General features: G+C 40.7%; 1 protein-coding gene across 2 annotated transcripts in view; it reads left to right on the top strand.

The window, feature by feature from the left end:
* Positions 1-24,673, top strand: part of LOC136886536 (organic cation/carnitine transporter 2) — a 157,231-nt gene that overhangs the window by 91,397 nt on the left and 41,161 nt on the right. For both annotated transcript variants that reach the window (XM_067159350.2, XM_067159357.2), the window contains one exon: positions 7,340-7,497. In XM_067159350.2, the coding sequence (XP_067015451.2) occupies positions 7,340-7,497 (158 nt within the window). The remainder of the gene's footprint in view (positions 1-7,339; positions 7,498-24,673) is intronic.

The following is a 24,673-nucleotide window of genomic DNA, read 5'->3' as shown; positions in this document are numbered from 1 at the left end:
TACTTCATCCTGCTTTGCGAGAGAAGAACGCAGCCTTGACCAGTGCACTGTCACCCACATCAATCCAATGTTGGATGAGTTTCGTCCTGTCAAAATCTTCCCTGGCAAGGATAAGATGTCCTGAAACTCCAGCAGTAGTTTATGTAGCTTTTCTCACAGCTTGCATTCTAAGTTGTCCCTGAATCCTGCATACACTTATTGCAGAGCTCCTAGGATGTTCTGCCCTGTTCTTACTCGTATCTTTGGTTACAGTGGGCAATCCAATTTGCAGAGGGCAATCCATATAACAGGCTTGAAAAACCGAGTGCTGTACCTTGGTAGACGGCGTTGTCATAATTGTTCAAGTTAGACAGTTGAATATAAGGCTGTTGAGAGGTGTTGATCAGAGTCCTGGCAATCAGTAATCTCTTCGCTTTAATGTTTTGATACTCAGCCTTACAATAGACATCAAACCCCAGCAAATCCACCCACATCCACAGCAGCATCCTCATCAGTCCTACCTGGGATGGTCAGGTCGTTTACCAGCTTCACCTTTTGCAAAGCAATGCCTTCTCTCACTGATTGCACAGCAATTTATTCATCCCCATACTGAAATGTTTTGGAACTCATGTCCAGGATGATTTTATGCTCATTGAGGAAGTCAAGTCCAATGATTATCTTGTCCACGATGTCTACCAAATGAACCTGGTGCTTTACTGTCCTCCACCCCCATGAGGAATTCCATCCCTGTCTCACAGTGGACAGATGTTGTCTCTTCTGTGGTAGCTGCCAGGCTAAGGCTCAACTGTAAGGGCTGTATTCTCCACTGCTGCGCAAATGTTGGCTTGATGGTGGTCATCATTGCTCTGGTGTTAATCAACATGCTCTGCACTACCATCGATGACTCCATCTACCATCAGACTGCTACCGTTGGATCATAGCCTCGTTATACAGGCCAGGCTGCTGGGGTTTGATGACTGTTCTGAGTCAACCTTCACCCTGTAAGATAGCTTATTGACATCTCGTATCTGACCAGTTTGTTTCCTGATCAGCAACTGGAGGCTCTTGTCTTCAATAGTCTTCGTAATTCCAGCTTATGTGACTCCTGTTACCATAATTCCAGCTGGTGGCAGATTCTCAGGGCACCCGCTAACTCAAATATTGTTCCGTTGTCTCATTCACTGGATTCCACTTGACTTGATATAACCTTCCTACAGCTTTCAAGGAAGTTAGTCAGGGACTTACATTCCTTGGCCACAGAGTTTTTTCCACCTCCAAGAAAAGCACCTTAGTCTGTATACTTGATGCCTGCTTAGTGATTTTGAATTCCAGTGCGTGGCCAAGAGCATCTCTGAAGGTCTTGTGGCAGACAAGGCAAAGGGCCTATTGGGTATCTGGGTCACATATTCCTCTATGAAAATAAGCCTACCCAGCTGTTTCCATGAACCTACTACGCTGGCTTAGCAGGAGGAGAGGTGATACTCCCACGTGGCACGTCCCAGGTTTGTCGGCGGACTTGAGGGAAATAAAATACCTCTCACGGACCAAACACACAACCCCCTGTAGGTGAGGGTCGCAAACGAAGATTACACCCACGGTATCCCCTGCCTGTCGTAAGAGGTGATTAAAAGGGGTGACCATGGGATGATCAAATTAGAACCATGAGACTACTTGTAAATAGTACCATCATGTAGGGAACACCATGAATGGCCTTTACTTGCACGTACTACCACTATAATACCAATATAAATGGTCCGTTATTGGACACCATAAATCCTCCAGCTAACTCATCCCTGGTTGCCAGCGTTTCGCCCTCGTGTGCTAGGCTGGGCTCATCAGTTGGCACCTAGCACACCTACCAAGACACTGGCTAGTGCACACCGTGGAGGCCACTGCGCAGGCTAATTGTAGCCATTGGCAGTGCCAATGCACTATGAGAGACTTTGTCTCATTATCAAAAATTGATGCCCGCTTGGCCATCAGATGAGTTAGCTGGAGGATTTATGGTGTCCAATAACGGACCATTTATATTGGTATTATAAATTTACTCATTCGGAACAAATATTTCAGATTCCCTATGGGAATCAACATCTATCATGTGTCTTCTGGTCTCAGTTGGCATGCAGTAAATTTCCATGAGGGGAAACTATACACAGATATTCTGGAATGTTCCTGATGGTGGTCGAACCTTAAAATGATGTCTTGCAGATGGGGTCATTTCCAATTTCTGACACTACTGTTGTCATGAATAAAACACTGACTGTTTTATTAAACTAAATCTAGTCTCACAGCAAGGAACTGCCTCCTTCAGTCTGTACTATTGAGCCCATGAAATGTGGATCCAATGTGGATCCAAGTGCTTGTTGTCACAACCATCGACAAAATGGTATGAAAACCATGACTTTAAACTATGTAACTGGAAAGAATTCTACGATGCTCATTATAGGTAAAAATTACTAAGATCTTTCTTTGAAGTGAGAAAGTTAAATCTGCAATCATGATTTCTTTCTCTTTTTCACAAGCACCATCTGTTGCTATCTAGGGATGGCATGAAGAGGTCCATCAATACATTATGGACTGAAGTTCCATGATCAGGTTTGCATCCTATTGTTTAAGTTTGATAGTTGACATTCATCTATACCTTTTCACAGATTGGCATCTTCTAATGCAGTTTAAACTGCCAAAATGGCAGGTGGGATATCTTAACCTGCCCCTTCGAATGACCATTTCTGGATGAATTAGTAGAAATCCTTGCACAATTTAGAAATGACCAGCATCCATGAGGTGTAATGTTGACTTTAGATGTAGACAAAATAAAATGGATGATAAAACTGAAAAGGAGAGGTAGGGTCATGGTAGCCAAGCTGAAGAGATTTAAGAATTGAAAATCCTGTTTTAGACAGCCTAAGTAGACATTAAAAGGTTAAAATAGACACTAAAAGTAAGCAATAGCAAAATTTTGAAATTGTTTAAAATTGGATTGTCTTCTTATGCTTTTCCTTGGTAAGGCTGTAGGTGTGAACTGTGATGCACACAAGTACTCACTCTGCTCTATTTTATGGCTGGATGCCCTTCCTAACACCAACTCTATGTGAAGTGATGCATTCAATGTTTCTATGGTGGTTGGTAGTGTATACCTGAAGGTGAATGTGTTGTGACAAATACTCACTCCCACAGTCAGCAGAATTAACCAGATGCAGTTAAAATTTCCAACCCAACCAGGAACTGAACCTGGGGTCCTTTGAACTGGACATCTTGATGCAATCATTCAGTCAAGGAGCCAGACTGTGTATTAACTATTCTTACTAGACAACTAAAGTTGGCGTACGACAGCCTGGCCAGGTGGTGTTGTCCCATTTGCGATCACTCTTATACAAACAGTCAGGTTCTTATCAGTGACATACAAACAGTCAAGTTGCTGTGAGGGCATTTCTTACTGAACGAATGGTACAGGAAGACATCCCTCAAGTAACTGGGATTCTTACGAATCGTTTATCATTTCTTGATACCAGGTCGGGATGAGATGAGATTAATTTATATAGCATGTTTCTACGGCCAGATGCCCTTCCTGGCACCAACCTCAGTTGAGGAGCTAATGAAGACGAAATGTGTTATGGTGAATGAAATTAGCAGTCCCCTTGCTTCATTGAAGTTGGAAAACCCTGACAGGCTGCTGATAATTTTACAATGATCACAAATGAGACATGAACTGGTCTTTCTTCACATTCTTGTTTTCCACTGTAATGGGGGTGATCTCAAATGGGACAAATTTTGCTGTGACTGTGACTGACTTGGTCTCATATTGCATTATTTTTAACAAGGACTGGCCTGATAAGCTCAGACAGTAGAGTGCTGGCCTTCTGACCCCAACTTAGCAGGTTCGATCCTGGCTCAGTCCATGCTACAGAACGTAAAATCAATAACATTATTATTCTTTAACAGGGGTGGTACCTATAGCCTGACAAATCCTTCAACATGCCCTTTGTCCTATACTTTGTCTCTGTACACCTTATTGGCATAAGTATAGGATGTAAAACAAATAAGCAAAAGTGAGTTCAAGGGAAAAAGGGTGCGCAGGGAGGACGGGTAGGTCATAAATCATGTGTACTCATTTCCACACCACCCAGCAGTAGAATACTTGGCGTGTTTCATCGTACTCAAAATATAAATTAAAATACAATGATTGTATGTACGTATGTAAATAGTATTTAAAATACAATTACAAACTTACTAACGGTCACAAAACAGAAATAGAATGCCACTCACACTGAACTGCTTGTGACAAGATCTAACTCACAAGTGAAGTGAGAGGTCTGGCAACTCCCAGCAAGACGAGCTGCCCACAAGTTTTATCTCCATGGCAACTGCAGTTGCCCCACCTTCGTTTCCATGGCCACTACTTTTATTCCACCATGGCAGGCAGTAAATTTACCTCCCTCTAAGAAATGTCATACATTAGCTTTAGTTATTACTGCTATAGTCATTTAAATTCTGCCCTGAACAATTTTAAAAAGGAGTTTTACTGTATATGGAAGTGCAGTTTGTTATTGACCTCATTTCTGTGATGACAGAAAGAAACTTTACTGAAACTACTTAAATATCTTATCCTACAGTTACATTAGTGTTGGCTACTAATATATTTTCCAAAGTTTTCTGGTGTAAATTTATGGGGAGCTCCCAGCCAGCCTGAAGGGCATGGCTGGCCTTTTAGTGTATTGTTCTCTTTGTCTGGATTCCCCATGTGTTTCTGGAAGGTACAGCGAGAACGATCCATCTCTAGCCACATAATGAATATTCTGGTACACAGTTGGTCAGTGTTGGAGTCAGAGTTGGACTTGGTGTTTGGTGTCTGGACTAAGGGCAACAGTGGTGTTGGATGTCGATAGTGTCCCACCGGAGTGTAAACAAGGAGTTGTTGTTGCACTGGAGTGTCGAGCGAATGGCTGGGCTGGGATGGCTGTTGGCTGCCGTCTATGTCCCATTGGAGTCAGCATATCACAGGGTATGGAACGGATTACTGTGAGAGTACTGCCTAGAGTACTGTGTGTGTACTTTTGTGGACTGAAAACCGTCAGAGAGTCACCGACTTGTGCAGTTATTGTGAGTGTAATTGGAACACTGTTAATGGTCATTTTGTGAGGAATACTGTCCTGCTGTTTAGCACTTTGAACAGTTGTTGTTTAGTTGTTCACTGTATGTGACTATGTAAGTTACTGGAGTCATACCAAGGAACAGTCATCATGTGTTGTGTGGCCAACAGCCCTAGCTGTCTGCATGCATTTGTGGTGTAGGGTGACTGGACTTGAAAAGCCTGTCTCGGGATTATAGCCTCCTTCAGGTACTGGAGTCCTGCTGTGAGAAACTTATAAATAGGTAGCAGTTAGTGAGTGAGATATATGGAAGGAAGTAGAGACTGCCCTTAATAGTATGCCCAAAGAAAGATCAACAGGATTTGATGAAGTCAGTGCAGATATGATCAAAGCAACTGGTGCAATAGGAATACAGTGGCTTCATAGAGTAATTAATGCAATATGGAAGGATAAGAAAGTCCCAGATGATTGGAAAAAGGGAATAATAATACCTCTCTTCAAAAAAGGAAGCCAGAAGAAATGTAGCAATTATAGAGGGATCACTTTATTGTCTCATGGTTTGAAAATATTTGAGAAAATACTTGAAAAAAGGCTAAGGAAAATAATAGAACCACAACTACAGGAAGAACAATATGGATTCAGAGAACACTGATCAACTACCGATCTCATATTTGCACTTAGAATACTGTTAGAAAAGCATTGGGAGAAGGGCAAAGACTTAACACTAGTGTTTATGGATCTCGAAAAAGCATTTGATAGTGTTCCAAGGAAGACTATATGGGAATGCTTAAGAAAGAAAAATGTACCCAAAGGTCTTATCCAGAAAGTTAAAATGCTTTACGAAGACTGCTGCAGTTGCGTACAGATAGGAAACGGTAATTCTGATTGGTTCCAAACCACTAAAGGAGTGCAACAAGTGCAACCCTTACTTTTTATCACTGTCATGGATGAAGTCATGAAAGAAATTAAGCAGAAGAACAATATGGACATCAATGCATTTGCATTTGCAGATGATGTGGTAATCTGGGGAAATACAGAGAAGGAAGTCCAAGAGAGGCTGAACACCTGGAATGAACATTTGAAAGCACACGGATTAACAATAAATAAATCAAAAACTGTTACTATGTCTGTCAACAGTCAGAAGAAGAGAGGAAAAATAATGCTGGAAGGTACACAGCTGGAAACAGTAGACCAATATAAATATCTTGGGTGCATCATTTCAAGTGATAACAGAATACAGCATGAGATTAACAACCGCATTCAAAAATCAGCTCAGTTTTACCATCAAGTTCGGAACCTTCTCTGGAACGAACAAGTTCCCTTAAGATCAAAGCAGATTCTATTCCAATCATACTTCACCCCCATACTAACATATGGCCTAGAAACCTGCACAACAACCCAACAAGTGGACAGCTAACTACAAGCCATACAAATAAAGTTCCTACGTACTATGGTACAGAAGACAAAAAGGGACAGGGTAAGGAATGAAAGAATAAGGGAGGAAGCTGGTGTGTACCCATCCCTGAATGAAAAAGTGACAAGGGCCCGTTTGAAATGGTTTGGCCATGTCAAACGATTGGACGATGGAAGGACAGCAAAACAATGGCTACACACTGTCGTGGCCAGAAAACGACCGGTAGGAAGACCTAGGAAGAGATGGCTGGACCAAGTGAAAGAGGACATAGGAACAAGAGGAGTCAGCTGGGATGTCGTCTTGAGAGAAGAGTGGTACATGGACAGACAGAAGTGGAGAGTGCTCGTAAACCACACCCGGGCAACTGGAGTGAAAAACTGATGATGATGATGATGAAAAGGTGTTTCACATGTATTTATCACAAAATGGGCATTAACGGTCAAAACAGGTATTTATATTTTCTAACAGATGCCTTTTATTCATCAATTTGGCCTAAAATGGAATTTTAACTTTACATGTTTAGCAGTTACAGAAACAAGTAGGCATTTTAGGAAATGTCCTTAACTAGTTTGCATTATGCATTATGGCATAATTCAAATCCCTGCTAATGCATGTGGGATTTTTGAAATGAAGTCACATTCAAATAGTTTGGATTCCACATAAAACAAATGTCCCATGGCTATGATCCTGATATCTACAATCACATAAACTACAAGCTTGTTTTTTTTCTTTAAATCAATCAAATAGGTGTCATGTATTTGTATTCTATACTCATGCCACCATTTAGCTCTCTTTAACTTTATGGTTATTAAGAATACAGACTTTTCATATAAATAATGACAATTTATTATTGCAGGATTGGCCGACGACCTGTCTTCTTCCTGACCCTGTTCATGCTTGTCTTTGGAAGGTGTATATCAGTCTTCACAGCAAACATCTACTGGTTATTTCTGGTAGCTTCTTTCCTTGGTAGCATGTCCACTTCAGCATCATTTCAGTCTCCGCTAGCCATTGGTGAGTAATCTTTAAATGAACCCACAACTAGATTCTAAATGCCAAATTAAGGACTAGCAAGATATAAAATTTAAAGATTGTCATAATAATAATAATAATAATAATAATAATAATAATAATAATAATAATAATAATAATAATAATAATAATAAGAAGAAGAAGAAGAAGAAGAAGAAGAAGAATGTTATTTTTTTTAACATTTCTTCAACTGATGGAGACTTTAAGAAATACCAGGATGTCAGAATTTTGTTTTGTGGTAGTTCCTTAACATGCTGGAAGCCAACGACTTATAGTTTTGCCGTTTAAACACCCTTGAATGCCACTGATGTCAGTTTGATCATACCCTCTGTCTTGAGAATCGAAGGAGCACGGCAAACAGACTGTGCCACTGAGTTTGGCTTTAACCCAGGAGAGGGCATGTAAAAATAACCCCGTGAGGAGGCGCACGCGGTGTTTTAGACCGGGTCTGGAAAAACTAGCACAAATTAGCAAAAAATATTTTTAATGTTTCAAAACTCATAAATAATTTTGAACCAACTTGTAAATAATGTCGAAAGGTATTTTAACAGTATAAAAATTGGATGGTAAGCCATTGACATCCATTCTGCATCATCGCTTGATTCTTGACTTTCCGTACCGCACCAAACACATGTCACTGATGTGTGTTCTTTGCATATATGTCGTTGGCATACACGGTATCTATTCTTGATTTTTCTGTTCTTTTCTTCTGTTGCAGAACTAGGTACTTCTAGTTGTTGTGGGGCTGGAGAGGGCTAGTCTTTTCCAGGCAGTCCTAACATTTGGTGAATGGTCCCTCCTAAACGTTTCTTGGTTTCTCTTTCCCTATTTCTATCCATGATGTATTGGACTTCAGTACATACGAAGGCACTATTTTGCACAAAAATGAAACAAAACTGCCACATTCTTGCTATATTAACTGAAAACATCAAGTAAAATTTCACTCATAAATACACATACGTCATGGGGTGCGCCAGGTGTTTTAGACCGTGTCCATCGAACAATGCACTCAGGCTGAGACTGAAGAACGTGAGTGGTGAATTGTTTATGCATACTAATAGTGGTCAAGTCCAAGGAAAGGTACTGAGAGGTTAAAAGCTAGCGGCCCGCTACATTAAGAACTAAAAGCATTTATCTCTGAACCCGGTCACAAAGACCATGACGTGCCCTCTCCAAGGTTAATGAAATATCAACATGAGAAAGAAAAGAAGAAACTGAAACAGACATGGGTAATGGAAAGATGGACAAGGGATATACAGTAACAAAATAAGATCACAGCAATATCAAAAACTTAAAGTACTCTAGTTAAGGGTATATATGTAAGAGTTTTTGATATATATACTTATTATTTATGAAGAGTCAGCATAAACACAGGCTACACTTCTATTATTTACATCAAAGACATATTGGTAGCACAGTCCACAGAGTACACAAAGTTCTCATACTATTATTTATTTGGCCTTAAGCATAGCTACATAAAAGAATCGAGATCAACAATATAACAAAATTATCTTCACTTACATAAAGGTAAGGTAAGGGTGTATTCTGCCCGAAGGCAGGTCCGAACCCGCAGAGGTGTGCCTGAGCTGGAGTTTATGTACCGTAGGGGGCCAGTTCTTTCCGCTCCTCCATTCCCTTACCCCCCACCAACAGCGCGTGGCAACCCATCCAAATCTTGACCACGCCCAATGTTGCTTAACTTCGGAGATCTCACGGGATCCAGTGTTTCAACACAGCTATGGCAGTTGGCACTTACATTAAAAAAATGCAATATTTACATTTTAATATTTACATACTACTCTTCAACAATGTATACCTTGTCAGAAAAGTAACATCTCCAGGCATACGAAAGCACCCATTGAACAATTTCCTAGTGTAAATGAACATTTCCTCGTGAGGTCATTATGGATGAATTGTATTACTCGATTTTTGTGATGGCAGTTAACTGGTTTGAGGATATTCATCTGCTTCTTAAGAGTAGTGACAAATGTTGGCAAGTCTGCATCTGTCTTTAGGTCAGGAGCCTCAAGGAAATTGCCATGTTGCTTCAGGGTTGTGCCGTAAACCATTTTTGAGACTGTTAAGTTAGCCTCTTCTCAAAAAACACAACAAAGTTCCGTGAGGATAGCTGGAAGTACATGGGTATACTTTGTTGCAGCATGGGCATGTATTGAACTCTTTAGTGTATGATGAAACCTTTCTATTTTTCCATTTGATTGAGGATGACAGGCAGTTGTTCTTGTTAGTCAACAACCACAAATCTTGGCTAGTGCACGAACAAACTTGATTGAAATTGCATTCCCTGATATGTCACTATTTGGTGTGGAGCTCCAAGCCTAGAAGTTGAAGATTGCTTGAGCTTCAGTTTCGGCTTGGGTATTTTGGAGTGGCCTGACTTCTGTCCAGTTTGTAAATCTATCTAGTCAATCAATCTACTGATCTGCATTTAGGGCAGTCGCCCAGCTGGCAGATTCCCTATCTGTTGTTTTCCTAGCATTTTCTTAAATGATTGCAAAGAAATTGGAAATTTATTGAACATCTCCCTTGGTAAGTTATTACAATCCCTAACTCCCCTTCCTATAAATGAATATTTGCCCCAATTTGTCCTCTTGAATTTCAACTTTATCTTCATACTAGCTGATGTACCCGTGCTTTGCAACGGGATTCTCAGAAAGACTGACTTGGTGGTTTTCCTAACTGAATTCAACATAGGTCATTACAAAAACGTCACTAGGAATGTAGCGATTGAAAGCAATGTTATCATATGAAATACTCGATCAAATGAAAAACCGCACACTTTCTTACTTTCAACGAACAGTACTACGGTGCCAATCTAACAGTCCAAAGTTCCAGAGCTGAAATAACCAGGTCGCAGACTGCCGTGAACACTCCTCTGTCATTATTCTGTTAAATATGCACACTATTCATTCCAATCAGTGCCTCAGAGTAGGGATTGAATAGCTCGAATGCTATGATGAACCAGAGTGTTACGTACGAGTAATATCAGAAAATGTATGAACCAGAGGAATGACATGCTAAAGAAGAAATTTATCTAACTCCCAGCTACTTCCCGCCAATATACAGGCAGGCTATTACACTCGGTACGACCAGGCGAGTTGGCCATGTGGTTAGAGGTACGCAGCTGTGAGCTTACATCCCGGAGACAGTGGATTCGAACCCCACTGCCGGCATCCCTGAAGATGGTATTCCGTGGTTTCCTATTTTCACACCAGTCACACCAGGCTGTACCTTAATTGAAGCCTAGGCCGCTTCCTTCACGCCCCTATTCCTTTCCTATCCCATCGTCTCCATAAGACCTACCTGTGTCGGTGCGACGTAAAGCAAATTTTAAAAAACCTTGGTACGCTGCAGTAATCCTGTCTATTGGGGATGAGTGGAAACAGAAGACAAAAAGCACGTCACAACAAACAATTTTCAATGTAATGTTATTGCTGATAAAGTTTATGAGCTTTCTATATTGCAGACCTTGACATTAGTTTTCTTTTGACTCTGTGATATTAGGGTGTCTTACAAAATTATTTATATCATAGACTGTAGTTCCTTATTCTCAGACTCTACATACCTATTTTCACTAAATTCTGTTTACCCATTTTCTTGTGACTCGGCACTGATATGGACTTGGTAACAAAAACACAAATTCATGAATATCTCTGTGATAATACGCGGTACGGTAACAATGTATAAGACATAAGTGATTGGAAATTTAATAATTTCTTACATAACTACTACTAACTTACGACATTATGTTAGTTATGTAGTATTTATCGATACGACCACTAATAACATAAATAACTTATTTGAGAATTATATTTCAGGCTTTCCCCTAAACTACCATTTCACTCAGCATGAATAAAATAATTTATAGCCTCGATTGTAGCGGTTCATCACCCGACTTTACATACCAATTTTCATTACATTCTCTTCAGCCGTTTTCTCGTGATGCGTGTACATACATACAGACAGATAGACAGACAGACAGAAATTACAGAAAAGTAAAAAATGCATTTCCTTGTTAATGTGGACATGACCGATACAGAAATACCATTCTTTTCAAATTCTGAGCAATGTACAGACAAAACTCTTATTTTATTTATAGGCCTATAAATTACATTTCAGGCCTTCCCCTAAACTACCATTTCACTCAGTGTGAATAAAATTATTGATAGCCTTGATTATAGCGACTTATTCCCTGACTTTGCATACCAATTTTCGTGAAGATACGACCACTAATATAATAAATATTTGAGAATTAAATTTTAGGCCTTCCTTAAACTACCATTTTCTCAGCGTGAATACAATTATCTATAGCCTATATTGTAGTGACTTATTTCCCATCTTTGTCTACCGATTTCCATTAAGATACGACCACTAATAATATAAATATTCGAAAATTAAATTTTTAGCATTCCCCTCAACTGCCATTTCACTCAGCGTGAATACAATTATTTATGGCCTAGATTATATTGATCTATTACCCTGACTTTGCATACCAATTTTCATTAAGACACGACCACTAATAACATAAATATTTGAGAATTAAATTTCAGGCCTTCCCCTAAACTACCATTTCACTCAGCGTGAATAAAATAATTTATAGCCTAGATTGTAGTGGTTCATCACTCGACTTCACATTCAGATTTTCATTAAATTCTCTTGAGCCGTTTTCTCGTGATGCGTGTACATACATACATACATACATACATACATACATACATACATACAGACAGACAGACAGACAGACAGACAGACAGACAGACAGACAGACAGACAGACAGACAGACAGACAGACAGACATTACGGAAAAGTAAAAAATGCATTTCCTTACTACTGTGGACATGACCGATACAGAAATACCATTATTTTCAAATTCTGAGCAATGTACAGACAAAACTCCTATTTTATATATATAGATTGTGATCTTTCCTACTTTTAAAGACACCATCCAAACTTATTCATCTACTGATGTCCTCCCATGCCATCTCTCCACTGACAGCTCGGAACATACCACTTAGTCGAGCAGCTTGTCTCCTTTCTCCCAAGTCTTCCCAGCCGAAACTTTGCAACATTTTTGTAACGCTACTTTTTTGTCAGAAATCGCCCAGAACAAATCGAGCTGCTTTTCTTTGGATTTTTTCCAGTTCCTGAATCAAGTAATCCTGGTGAGGGTTCCATACACTGGAACCATACTCAAGTTGGGGTCTCACCTGAGACAAATATGCTCTCTCCGTTACATCCTTACTACAACCCCTAAATACTCTCATAACCATGTGCAGAGATCTATACCCTTTATTTATAATCATATTTATGTGATTACCCCAATGAAGATCTTTCCTTATATTTATACCTAGGTATTTACAATAATCCCCAAAGGGAACTTTCACCCTATCAATGCAGTAATTAAAAATGAGAGGACTTTTCTTATTTGTGAAACTCACAACCTGACCTTTATCCCCGTTTATCATCATACCATTGCCGACTGTCCATCTCACAACATTATTGAGGTCATTTTGCAGTTGCTCACAATCTTGTAACTTATTTATTACTCTGTACAGAATAACATCATCTGCGAAAAGCCTTATCTCTGATTCCACTTCTTTACACATATCATTGATATATATAAGAAAACATAAAGGTCCAATAATACTGCCTTGAGGAATTCCTCTCTTAATTTTTACAGGGACAGGGACTCTAATTCTCTGAGTTCTATTTTCTAGAAACAGAGCCACCCATTCCGTCACTCTTTTGTCAAGTCCAATTGCACTCATTTTTGCCAGTAGTCTCCCATGATCTACCCTATCAAATGCCTTAGATAAGTCAATCGCAATACAGTCCAATTGACCTCCTGAATCCTGGATATCTGCTATATCTTGCTGGAATCCTACAAGTTGGGCTTCAGTGGAATAACCTTTCCTAAACCCAAACTGCCTTCTGTCAAACCATTTATTAATTTTGCAAACATGTCTTATATAATCAGAAAGAATGCTTTCCCAAAGCTTACATACAATGCATGTCAAACTGACTGGCCTGTAATTTTCAGCTTTATGCCTATCACCCTTTCCTTTATATACAGGGGCTACTATAGCAACTCTCCATTCATTTGGTAAAGTTCCTTCATGCAAACAAAAATATACACATGTAAGGCAATGGGTGAATTCATCTGAGGGTGTAAGGGGCCAATGAGATGAATATGAACCACCTGGAAATGTTCATTTACACTAGGAAATTGTTCAATGGGTACTTTCGTATGCCTGGAGATGTTACTTTTCTGGCAAGGTATACAATGTTGAACGTCTTTCCATAAGTTTGGCCAAACAAATCTAGAAGATATACTGTAAGTCTCACTAATGATCTCACACCTGGATGAGGCATGTCATGGTAATGTCGAAAGATTGAAAATCTGAATGGCTTGGGCACATATGGCCGAATATTGTCTGTTGTGAGAGTTTTTGAGTTATTAGGTATATATATATACTTATTATTTATAAAGAGTCAGCATAAGCTCAGGCTACACTTTTATTATTTACATCAAAGAGCATATTGGTAGCATAGTCCACAGAGTAAGCAAAGTTCTCACACTATTATTCTTTTCACCTTAAGGATAGCTACATAAAAAATCAATATCAACAACATAATAAAATATCTTCACTTGCATGAAAAATAACCTAACATTTACATTTTATTATTTAGATTCTTATTCCTTGTTCACAATCAATACCCCCACAAATACTCCTGTTTGGTAAGGAGGAGGTTGTTTTATGTTGGAGAGAATACCTAGAGGAATTACACAGAGGAGAAGACATGGAAGACCTCCAGGCCTATTTAGAAGATGTTGATATAGACAGCAAAGATCCGTCCGCTGAGTTTGAAGAAACATTATGAAATCTCTGTGATAAGAATGGAACTCATATGGACAACATCTGGACAGAACTGTTTAAGGGGATGGGAGAGGAAATGAAGAAAAACTTGTTTGAAACTATAACAAAATGCTACAAGGAAGTAATAATTCCACTAGAATTTGCTCTGAGTAAAACAATTACTTTGGCAAGAAAAAGGGCAATTCCATGGACTGAACTAACTATTGTACAATTATTCTTCTTATCTCACACATCCAAAATTTCAATATCATAAAAATAAAATAAAAAACAGAATAAAGGAGAAGGTTGAACAGTCTTTAGTTTGGTTAACTGGAAAAAACAGGCATCTGATACTAAATTTGAATAAATCACAATCCACAGAAACAGAGAACTAAAGAGAGAGTAAAAATTAGAAGGGTAGCAAGACATGGATGTTTCCTGTCACCCTACTCATTTAACATCTCCCTAGATAGATAGATAGATAGATAGATAAAGAATGGGTGAGCCCTGGCTTCGAAGGACTCCACACATAGGTCTATGAAGACCCTTTGTGTCCCTTTGTTTGCCTAGTCCAGCCCTAGTGCTCCTATGAAGGATATGAGTGTCCGGATGTTGGCATTCCTGATGTCTTCCAGGTTCACAGCACATGCGCGGAGGTCTCTTCCTCCCTACTGCATCTTCTACACGTTGGATCTTGACTGAATTTCATGATGTGTAGGTGTCTCTGTAAGGTGTCGTGTCTTGTCAACAGTCCAACTACCATTCGTATTCTGGTCCTATTCAAGTTTATTAGGACCTTTTTTTATCTTTGGCTGGGCCCTTCGATAAGTTTGTGTGCCTGCCTTGCCATAGTTAACCTCTTCCAAATGTCTAAGTGAGACTGGTTTGTCCACTGGGATATTACCAGTTTCACACTTTGGAGTGATACATCCAGGAAAGGCTCTGGTCCTATGAAAGGAACTTTTGAGCCTTGTTTCACTAGTTTGTCAGCTTCTTCATTTTCACTGATTCCTGTGTGCCATAACAGGGTAACTGAGCTAAGTTCACCAGCTTATCTAACATCCTTTGGCACTCCCATACCATTTTGAATATTGTTCTAGCTGCACATAGAGCTTTTAACACTGCCTGGCTGTCGCTGCAAATGGTGATGCATCTTCTACACCCAGGCATGTTCCATACATGTACAGCACAGGCCAGTATTGCATATACTTCAGCCTGGAAAACAGTAGCATATTTATCCATGAGAAGGGAGAACCTTTTCTTAGGCCCCCAGATCCCGGCGCCTGTGCCCGTCTCTGTCCGTGAGCCATCTGTGTACCATGTACAGCCCACAGACTTAAGACGGGCCCCAGCTTCCGTGATCCACTCCTCCCTCGTGGGTATCACCACTGTGTACTTATAGTTCAGATTAAAACTAGGCTTCATCAGGTCCCCGATCATCATTCTCATAGGCCAGATCTGATGAAGCCTTGTAAGAATAGATGCATGACTTCTATTCGGATTCTTGAAAGACCATCCTCGGAGTGACCAGAGGTGGTAGGCACTCATTCCTGCCATCTCCTTAACATATAAATGTAAGCGGGGAAGGCATAGGATGGCCTCCATTGCACATAATGGTGCGGTGTCCAGTGCCCCTGTTATTCCTAGACACGCAAGTCTTTGGACAACAGAGGGAAGATGAGGGACAGGGAACTGTTGCTGAGATGTGTGGGAGTAGGAGGAAGGGAAAAGGTAGGAAAGGAAAATGTAGAGTAGATGCTAGGAAAAGACAGGTGGAACAGGGTCATGGGAAGGAGAAAAGGGAGGAGGAAGTAGCTTCTGCAGTTATCAGGAAAGATAGGGCTGACCAGGAGGGGAGGGGATCAAACGAGGTGGGTAGGGTTGAGGCTCTGGTCATGGGAGATTCCATCGTTAGACACGTGGGGAAAGTGTGTGGAGGAAAGGGTACCAGGGTAGAGTGTTATCCAGTGTTATCCAGGAATTAGGTTGAGGCAGATGTTGAGGAAAGTAGAAGAGAGAGAGGAGGGGAAGGAGAAGGTGGTAGTGTTTCACGTTGATACCAATAACGTAAGGCAAGCTGATATAAGTACCAACATAGTTGGAGATGTGTGGGATCTGGTAAATGCAGCACGGGTGAAGTTTAAGAAAGCGGAGATTGTTATTAGTGGAATACTGTGTAGAAGGGATACTGACTGGAGGGTGATTGGGGATTTAAATGAGACTATGGAGTGGGTATGTGGGAAACTGGGAGTGAAATTTCTAGATCCAAATGGGTGGGTAGGAGATAGGGATCTGCGCTCAGATGGCCTTCATTTAAACCGCAGTGGTACGTATAAGTTAGGAAATTTGTTTGGAACGGTAATAGGGAGGTACATTCAGGGAAACGGGATGGCCTAGCGAGCGGTGATAAGGGAACAGGGAACTGGAAATCAAGTAGGGATGACATAAAATTGTTAGTGTTGAACTGTAGAAGTATTGTAAGGAAAGGAATAGAATTAAGTAATTTAATAGATATATATTCACCAGATATTGTAATAGGAGTTGAATCATGGCTGAGAAATGATATAATGGATGCAGAAATTTTCTCACGGCACTGGAGTGTGTATCGTAGAGATAGGATAGGAAAGGTGGGAGGCGGAGTGTTCATTCTGGTGAAAGAAGAATTTGTAAGCTACGAAAAAGTTAAAGATGAGACACATGAAATTCTAGGTGTAAGGCTCATTTCTAAAGATAATAGGCAACTTGATATATTTGGAGTGTACAGATCGGGAAAGGGTAGCACTGACGCGGATTCAGAATTATTTGCTGGGATAGTCAGCTATGTGGGAAACGACATGGAAAGAAATGTGATTGTAGCGGGAGATCTGAATTTGCCAGATGTCAATTGGGAAGGAAATGCGAACGACAGAAAGCATGACCAACAAATGGCAAATAAGTTAATATGGGAAGGACAGCTGATTCAGAAAGTGATGGAACCAACCAGAGGGAAAAATATCCTGGATGTGGTGCTGATAAAACCAGATGAGCTCTATAGGGAAACTGAAGTAATAGATGGTATTAGTGATCACGAAGCTGTTTTTGTGGTAGTTAAAAATAAATGTGATAGAAAGGAAGGTCTTAAAAGTAGGACTGTTAGGCAGTACCACATGGCTGATAAAGCAGGCATGAGGCAGTTTCTAAAAAGTAGCTATGATCGGTGGAAAATGGTAAATATAAATGTAAACAGACTCTGGGATGGGTTTAAAGAAATTGTTGAGGAATGCGAAAACAGGTTTGTACCATTAAGGGTGGTAAGGAATCGTAAAGACCCACCTTATTATAATAGAGAAATAAAGAGACTAAGAAGGAGGTGCAGACTGGAAAGAAATAGAGTTAGAAATGGCTGTGGAAGTAAGGAGAAATTGAAGGAACTTACTAGAAAATTGAATCTAGCAAAGAAGGTAGCTAAGGATAATATGATGGCAAGCATAATTGGCAGTCATACAAATTTTAATGAAAAGTGGAAGGGTATGTATAGGTATTTTAAGGCAGAAACAGGTTCCAAGAAGGACATTCCAGGAATAATTAATGAACAAGGGGAGTGTGTATGTGAGGATCTTCAAAAGGCAGAAGTATTCAGTCAGCAGTATGTAAAGATTGTTGGTTACAAGGATAATGTCGAGATAGAGGAGGAGACTAAGGCCAAAGAAGTAATAAAATTTACATATGATAACAATGACATTTACAATAAGATACAAAAGTTAAAAACCAGAAAAGCGACTGGAATTGATCAGATTTCTGGGGATATACGGTATTAAAGACAATGGGTTGGGATATAGTACCATATCTGAAGTACTTATTTGATTATTGTTTGGTCAGAGGAGCTATACCAGATGAATGGAGAGTTGCTATAGTTGCCCCTGTGTATAAAGGAAAGGGTGATAGACATAAAGCTGAAAATTACAGGCCAGTAAGTTTGACATGCATTGTATGTAAGCTTTGGGAAGGCATTCTTTCTGATTATATTAGACATGTTTGTGAAATTAATAACTGGTTCGATAGAAGGCAATTCGGTTTTAGGAAAGGTTATTCCACTGAAGCTCAACTTGTAGGATTCCAGCAAGATATAGCAGATATCTTGGATTCAGGAGGTCAAATGGACTGTATCGCGATTGACCTGTCTAAAGCATTTGATAGGGTGGATCATGGGAGACTACTGGCAAAAATGAGTGCAATTGGACTAGACAAAAGAGTGACTGAATGGGTTGCTATATTTCTAGAAAATAGATCTCAGAGAATTAGAGTAGGTGAAGCTTTATCTGACCCTGTAATAATCAAGAGGGGAATTCCTCAAGGCAGTATTATCGGACCTTTATGTTTTCTTATATATATAAATGATATGAGTAAAGGAGTGGAATCGGAGGTAAGGCTTTTTGCGGATGATGTTATTCTCTATAGAGTGATAAATAAGTTACAAGATTGTGAGCAACTGCAACGTGACCTCGAAAATGTTGTGAGATGGACAGCAGGCAATGGTATGTTGATAAACGGGGTTAAAAGTCAGGTTGTGAGTTTTACAAGTAGGAAAAGTCCTCTCAGTTTTAATTACTGCATTGATGGGGTGAAAGTTCCTTTTGTTGATCATTGTAAGTATCTAGGTGTTAATATAAGGAAAGATCTTCATTGGGGTAATCACATAAATGGGATTGTAAATAAAGGGTACAGATCTCTGCACATGGTTATGAGGGTGTTTAGGGGTTGTAGTAAGGATGTAAAGGAGAGGGCATATAAGTCTCTGGTAAGACCCCAACTAGAGTATGGTTCCAGTGTATGGGACCCTCACCAGGATTACCTGATTCAAGAACTGGAAAAAATCCAAAGAAAAGCAGCTCGATTTGTTCTGGGCGATTTCCGACAAAAGAGTAGCGTTACAAAAATGTTGCAATGTTTGGGTTGGGAAGAATTGAGAGAAAGAAGAATAGCTGCTCGACTAAGTGGTATGTCAGATCAAAAATTAGATGGATGGCTTGTCCGGCGTTTGCTCTATTAACCAGCGTTTCGTCTTAGGTCTGAAACCAGACTCTTCAGAATGGGATGTGTCAGACCCTACCCACTGATGCTGGGGTGCATGCAGGTGAATTTATCACAAGCTTATTTATGAAGCACAGTCTGACAACTGCATATGGGAGATAAAACTCCACAATGGAAATAATGCCCACCTAGCAATTCCAAATGGAAATTCTAAGTTCCCATGGAGGGAATTAGATTCTTTTCCACCAATAGAGCATATCAAAAATCAGATCAAAAATTAGATGGATGGCTTGTCCGGCGTTTGCTCTATTAACCAGCGTTTCATCTTAGGTCTGAAACCAGAATCTTCAGAATGGGATGTGTCAGACCCTACCCACTGACGCTGGGGTGTATGCAGGTGAATTTATCAGAAGCTTATTTATGAAGCACAGTCTGACAACTGCGTACGGGAGATAAAACTCCACAATGAAAATAATGCCCGCCTAGCAATTCCAAATGGAAATTCTAAGTTCCCATGGAGGGAATTAGATTCTTTTCCACCAATAGAGCATATCAAAAATCAGATCAAAAATTAGATGGATGGCTTGTCCGGCGTTTGCTCTATTAACCAGCGTTTCGTCTTAGGTCTGAAACCAGACTCTTCAGAATGGGATGTGTCAGACCCTACCCACTGACGCTGGGGTGTATGCAGGTGAATTTATCAGAAGCTTATTTATGAAGCACAGTCTGACAACTGCATACGGGAGATAAAACTCCACAATGGAAATAATGCCCGCCTAGCAATTCCAAATGGAAATTCTAAGTTCCCATGGAGGGAATTAGATTCTTTTCCACCAATAGAGCATATCAAAAATCAGATCAAAAATGGAATTGCTAGGCGGGCATTATTTCCATTGTGGAGTTTTATCTCCCGTATGCAGTTGTCAGACTGTGCTTCATAAATAAGCTTCTGATAAATTCACCTGCATACACCCCAGCGTCAGTGGGTAGGGTCTGACACATCCCATTCTGAAGAGTCTGGTTTCAGACCTAAGACGAAACGCTGGTTAATAGAGCAAACGCCGGACAAGCCATCCATCTAATTTTTGATCTGATTTTTGATATGCTCTATTGGTGGAAAAGAATCTAATTCCCTCCATGGGAACTTAGAATTTCCATTTAAGTGGTATGTTCCGGGCTGTCAGCGGAGAGATGGCATGGAATGACATTAGTAGACGAATAAGTTTGAATGGCGTTTATAAAAGTAGGAAAGATCACAATATGAAGATAAAGTTGGAATTCAAGAGGACAAACTGGGGCAAATATTCATTTATAGGAAGGGGAGTTAGGGATTGGAATAACTTACCAAGAGAGATGTTCAATAAATTTCCAATTTCTTTGAAATCATTTAGGAAAAGGCTAGGAAAACAACAAATAGGGAATCTGCCACCTGGGCGACTGCCCTAAATGCAGATCAGTATTGATTGATATTGAACTTGGTGGTAACAGTTTTACTCTTAGAACCTGGCCACCAGACTAAAGATGCATAAGTGATCGTGGGCCGTACAATAGAAATATAAAGCCATTGGACCACCTTAGGTCCTAGGCTCCAAGTCTTACTGACGGCCCTGCGACAGGCCCCACATAATCTTGCGAGCCTTATCTACCTTGTAGTATATATGTTTTTTCCAACTCAGTCTTGCCTTGAAGATTACCCCTAGATACTTAACTGAAGTTATCTTAACTAATTTTTTCCCAAATATGAGTGGCTCTGACAATCCGTCTAGCCTCCTCCTCCTGGTAAACACCACGAGCTCCGTCTTGTTGAGATTGACCAACAAGTCCATATCATGGCACCATCTTTCCACCCTACGTAGGGAGCTCCGTACGAGCTCTGAAACTGTACTGGGGAAATTTCCTACCACCATCAGGCTAATGTCACCTGCATAGCCTTGGGCATAAATTCCTCCAACATTTAACCTGGTAAGTAGTTCATCCACTACCAGGCACCATAATGTTGGTGATAATACTCCTCCCTGTGGACATTTCATGTCTATATTAGCTCTCAGCGTTACTGAGTTGAGGGTAAAAAGAACTTGACGGCCCTGCAGTGAGGCCATAATCCATCTTATAAGCATCCTGCTCACGCCTCTTCTCTCTAGACTAAGTTCTATGGAGCCCAAAGATGTGTAGTTGAAGGCCCCTTCTATATCTAGGAATACCACCATAGCAAGTTTTTACTGATCCAAGGCACTCTCCAGCCTGGAAACAAGCTGGTGTAGTGCCGTCTCAACCAACTTCCCTGGTTGGTATGCATGTTGATGAGAATGCAGGGGACATTCTCTTAATACTTTCTCCCTGATATGTCTCCCACCATTCTTTCCAAAGTCTTAAGAACAAAAGGTCAGACTAATGGGTCTATAATCCTTAGGTCTAGTGTATGATGACCTTCCGGGTTTAGGTATATGTACTACTTTCGCCTGACGCCACAAGGAGTGCTGGGAAGATCCCATCCATTCCTGGACTTTTATAAGGGGCAAAAGATTCTAATGCCCACTTCACCCTTCTTGTGGTAACAATCTCTGCGGCTTCCTTCCAACCACTTCTATCGGGTCGGAAAGATCCACTTGATTCTACTTCACTATTCGTGACTACTGAACCTGGAAAGTGGGCATCAAGCAATAAGCTCAGGGTCTCCCCCTCATTGGATGTATGTCCACCCGAGGGAGACTCCAGTGAGCCCAGCCTTTCCCTTCCATCCAAAGTTAGAATTCTATGAAGCCTTGCCGCTTGATGTTGACTCTCAATGGAGTCACAAAACTGCCTCCAGGATTTCCTACAAGCCTTTTTGACTTCTGACTTATACTTTCTTTGAGATGCTTTGTAAGAATCTAGACTTTCTTGGTCTTGAAAGTCCCTGTATTTATTCCAGAGCCTTCATGTATTTTTCCCCAGGTGTTCCAGATAATTGTTCCACTTGAAGCTTCCTGTTGCTCTTTTTGCCTTAACAACTGGGCAGTTTAGCTCATAAGAGGCAACTAGTGTCTGTGTGAGAAAGCTCACATTGAGCTCTAGCTCCTCCTTGTCCTTAATTATATTTGAGGGTCCTCTTTCCAGTCCCCTCCTCACGTCCTCCCTAAAAGACGCCTAATTTGTTTGTCTAGGATTCCTATAAGATGGGATCTCAAAGGAGCCCTCTATATGAAACACAATGTGTCTGTGATCTGACAAGGAAGGTTCCAAAGAAACTTTCCAGTCTTTAAATTCCTGTATGATTCCCATGGAACCCAGGGTAAAGTCTACGATCCCCTGACTCGTATTATTGATGAAGGTTGGGGTATCACCTATGTTCATGATCTCAAGATCGGTTGTACATAGAAATTCTAAGTTCTCTCCCCTTCAGTTTGCATGTTTACTTTCCTAAATGCTGTGGTGAGCATTGGTGTCACATCCTACTATGAGGTTGAGTCCTTGTTTCCTATAGTATATCACCAGTCTTTTGAATTCCTTGGGCAGGGGTGGATATTCAGAGCCTCCTGGGAAATATGCAGAGCAGACAACCAAATCTTTTAGCTGTCTGCCCTCTTGATATCTTACCAGGACTGCTACTAGGTCTCTAGTAACGAAGCCCGGTATAGCCCAGGAGTTATTATCCTTAACCCCTTAAGCGGGTATGACGTCTTTAGACGTTTTCGCACTGGGCTTCTACAGTGGGTATGACGGCATTAGTTGATCATAAAATTTATCGCGTATGTATCTTGACGGTGAACGCATACGGTGTGTCCATGGAATCTATCGCATTAGTGGATATGTTTTTCATGAGATCCCGCTGTGTATTGTTTTTTAGAGCTGTCACAGCTTCGTGAAATGCACTTGTTTTGGCGCCTTGCACGAAGTTCCCGCGCAGCCATTTATGTCGCGAAGCATGGCTTCCAAACGTAAAGTAGATCGGCTTGATTGTGCGGGTATTTCGACAGTTCCGAAGGTGTATGGTGTGTTGGTCCCAAGGGAAGAGGAAGGAAACATCATACTGGTGTCCTGACTGTGAAAAGGCTTTGTGTGTAACACCTTGTTTCTGCCTATATCACACAGATAACAATCTACAAAACCTATAATCATCCTGATTCAGAACAATGTAAATAATGTTAGTAACACATTTGGATTTATAACAATGTAAATAATGTACGTAATGTTAGTATCACATTATTGAAGAAGAATAATTACTATCGTATTAGATTAAACTAATTGTGTACACATTTATGAAGGAAATATTTAAATATCACAAAGTGGGGAAAAAGTACGCATGGCAGGTTACGCATGTGGAGAATTTAGTACCCAGTTAAGGAGTTATGTTCTGGGCTTCTCCTCCACTACCCCACTGAAGAGAGTGAAGCCTGCACATTTTAGACCCATGATATGGCCCTGTATAAGCCAGGGTTCTTGTATCAAGGTGACTGAAAATCCATCTTTCTGGATTCTTCTTGTAAGTACCCTAGAGGCTGCTATACAATGTTGTATATTTGCTTGCATGAAAGTAATCATTTCTTACCTCCATGCAATGCTTTACCTTATGCAGTCTCCAGAACCTGCAGCTCCGGCTCCCGTGATTGATCTTGAGGCTTGGCTGGCCCCGGTTCCTGCCTGGGCTCCTGCTCCTTGCCCCTGTTGCTCTCGGTGTTGTCTGTGGTGGGATTGGTCCTCTGCTTGTTGTATTTGCCCTCCACCAAGGTAAAGGTGACAACATGTACCCCACAGAAGATCTAATTTCCCACCATTTTTTCCACATCCCTGGAGTCCATGCTGACCACAAGGCAGACACCTTTCTTCTCTTCATTGTGGTCGTAGATTCTCCAGCTACTGGGATTTAGTCCATGGTTCTGGCGTGCCATTCTTCCCAGAAGGATATCGTTGTCCTTTGGTTGTCCTGGTATCCAGACCATGACCCTCTTTTAGGAGAGGAGTTTATCCATGCCCACAATTGTGAGCCTGGCTCCTTCCCATGGCTGCATACCTGTAACAAGACTAGAGAGCCATGCTATGATCTCATCATTTTCTGCAATTATAATGGCAGCACCTTTCGACAGATAGCAATCCAGGAACTGAGGCTTAATAGGCCCCTGCTCTGGAAGCTCATCTGTTAGATTGGTGATAGCCTCCTCTACTAACTGCACCTGTTTTTCTGTTAGCTGCTGATCAGGATATCCTTCAGGCACTATGGCCCTCCTGATCCCAGCTTTGGCTATTCTGGCATACTCCACCTTAGGTCTTTTGTGGACTTGCCGATCTTCTTGTGG

This window comes from Anabrus simplex, chromosome 1, assembly GCF_040414725.1.
Source record: "Anabrus simplex isolate iqAnaSimp1 chromosome 1, ASM4041472v1, whole genome shotgun sequence".
Taxonomy (NCBI): Eukaryota; Metazoa; Arthropoda; class Insecta; order Orthoptera; family Tettigoniidae; genus Anabrus; species Anabrus simplex.
Note: the sequence above shows the minus strand (reverse complement) of the source record. Positions and strands in the feature narration are given on the sequence as shown.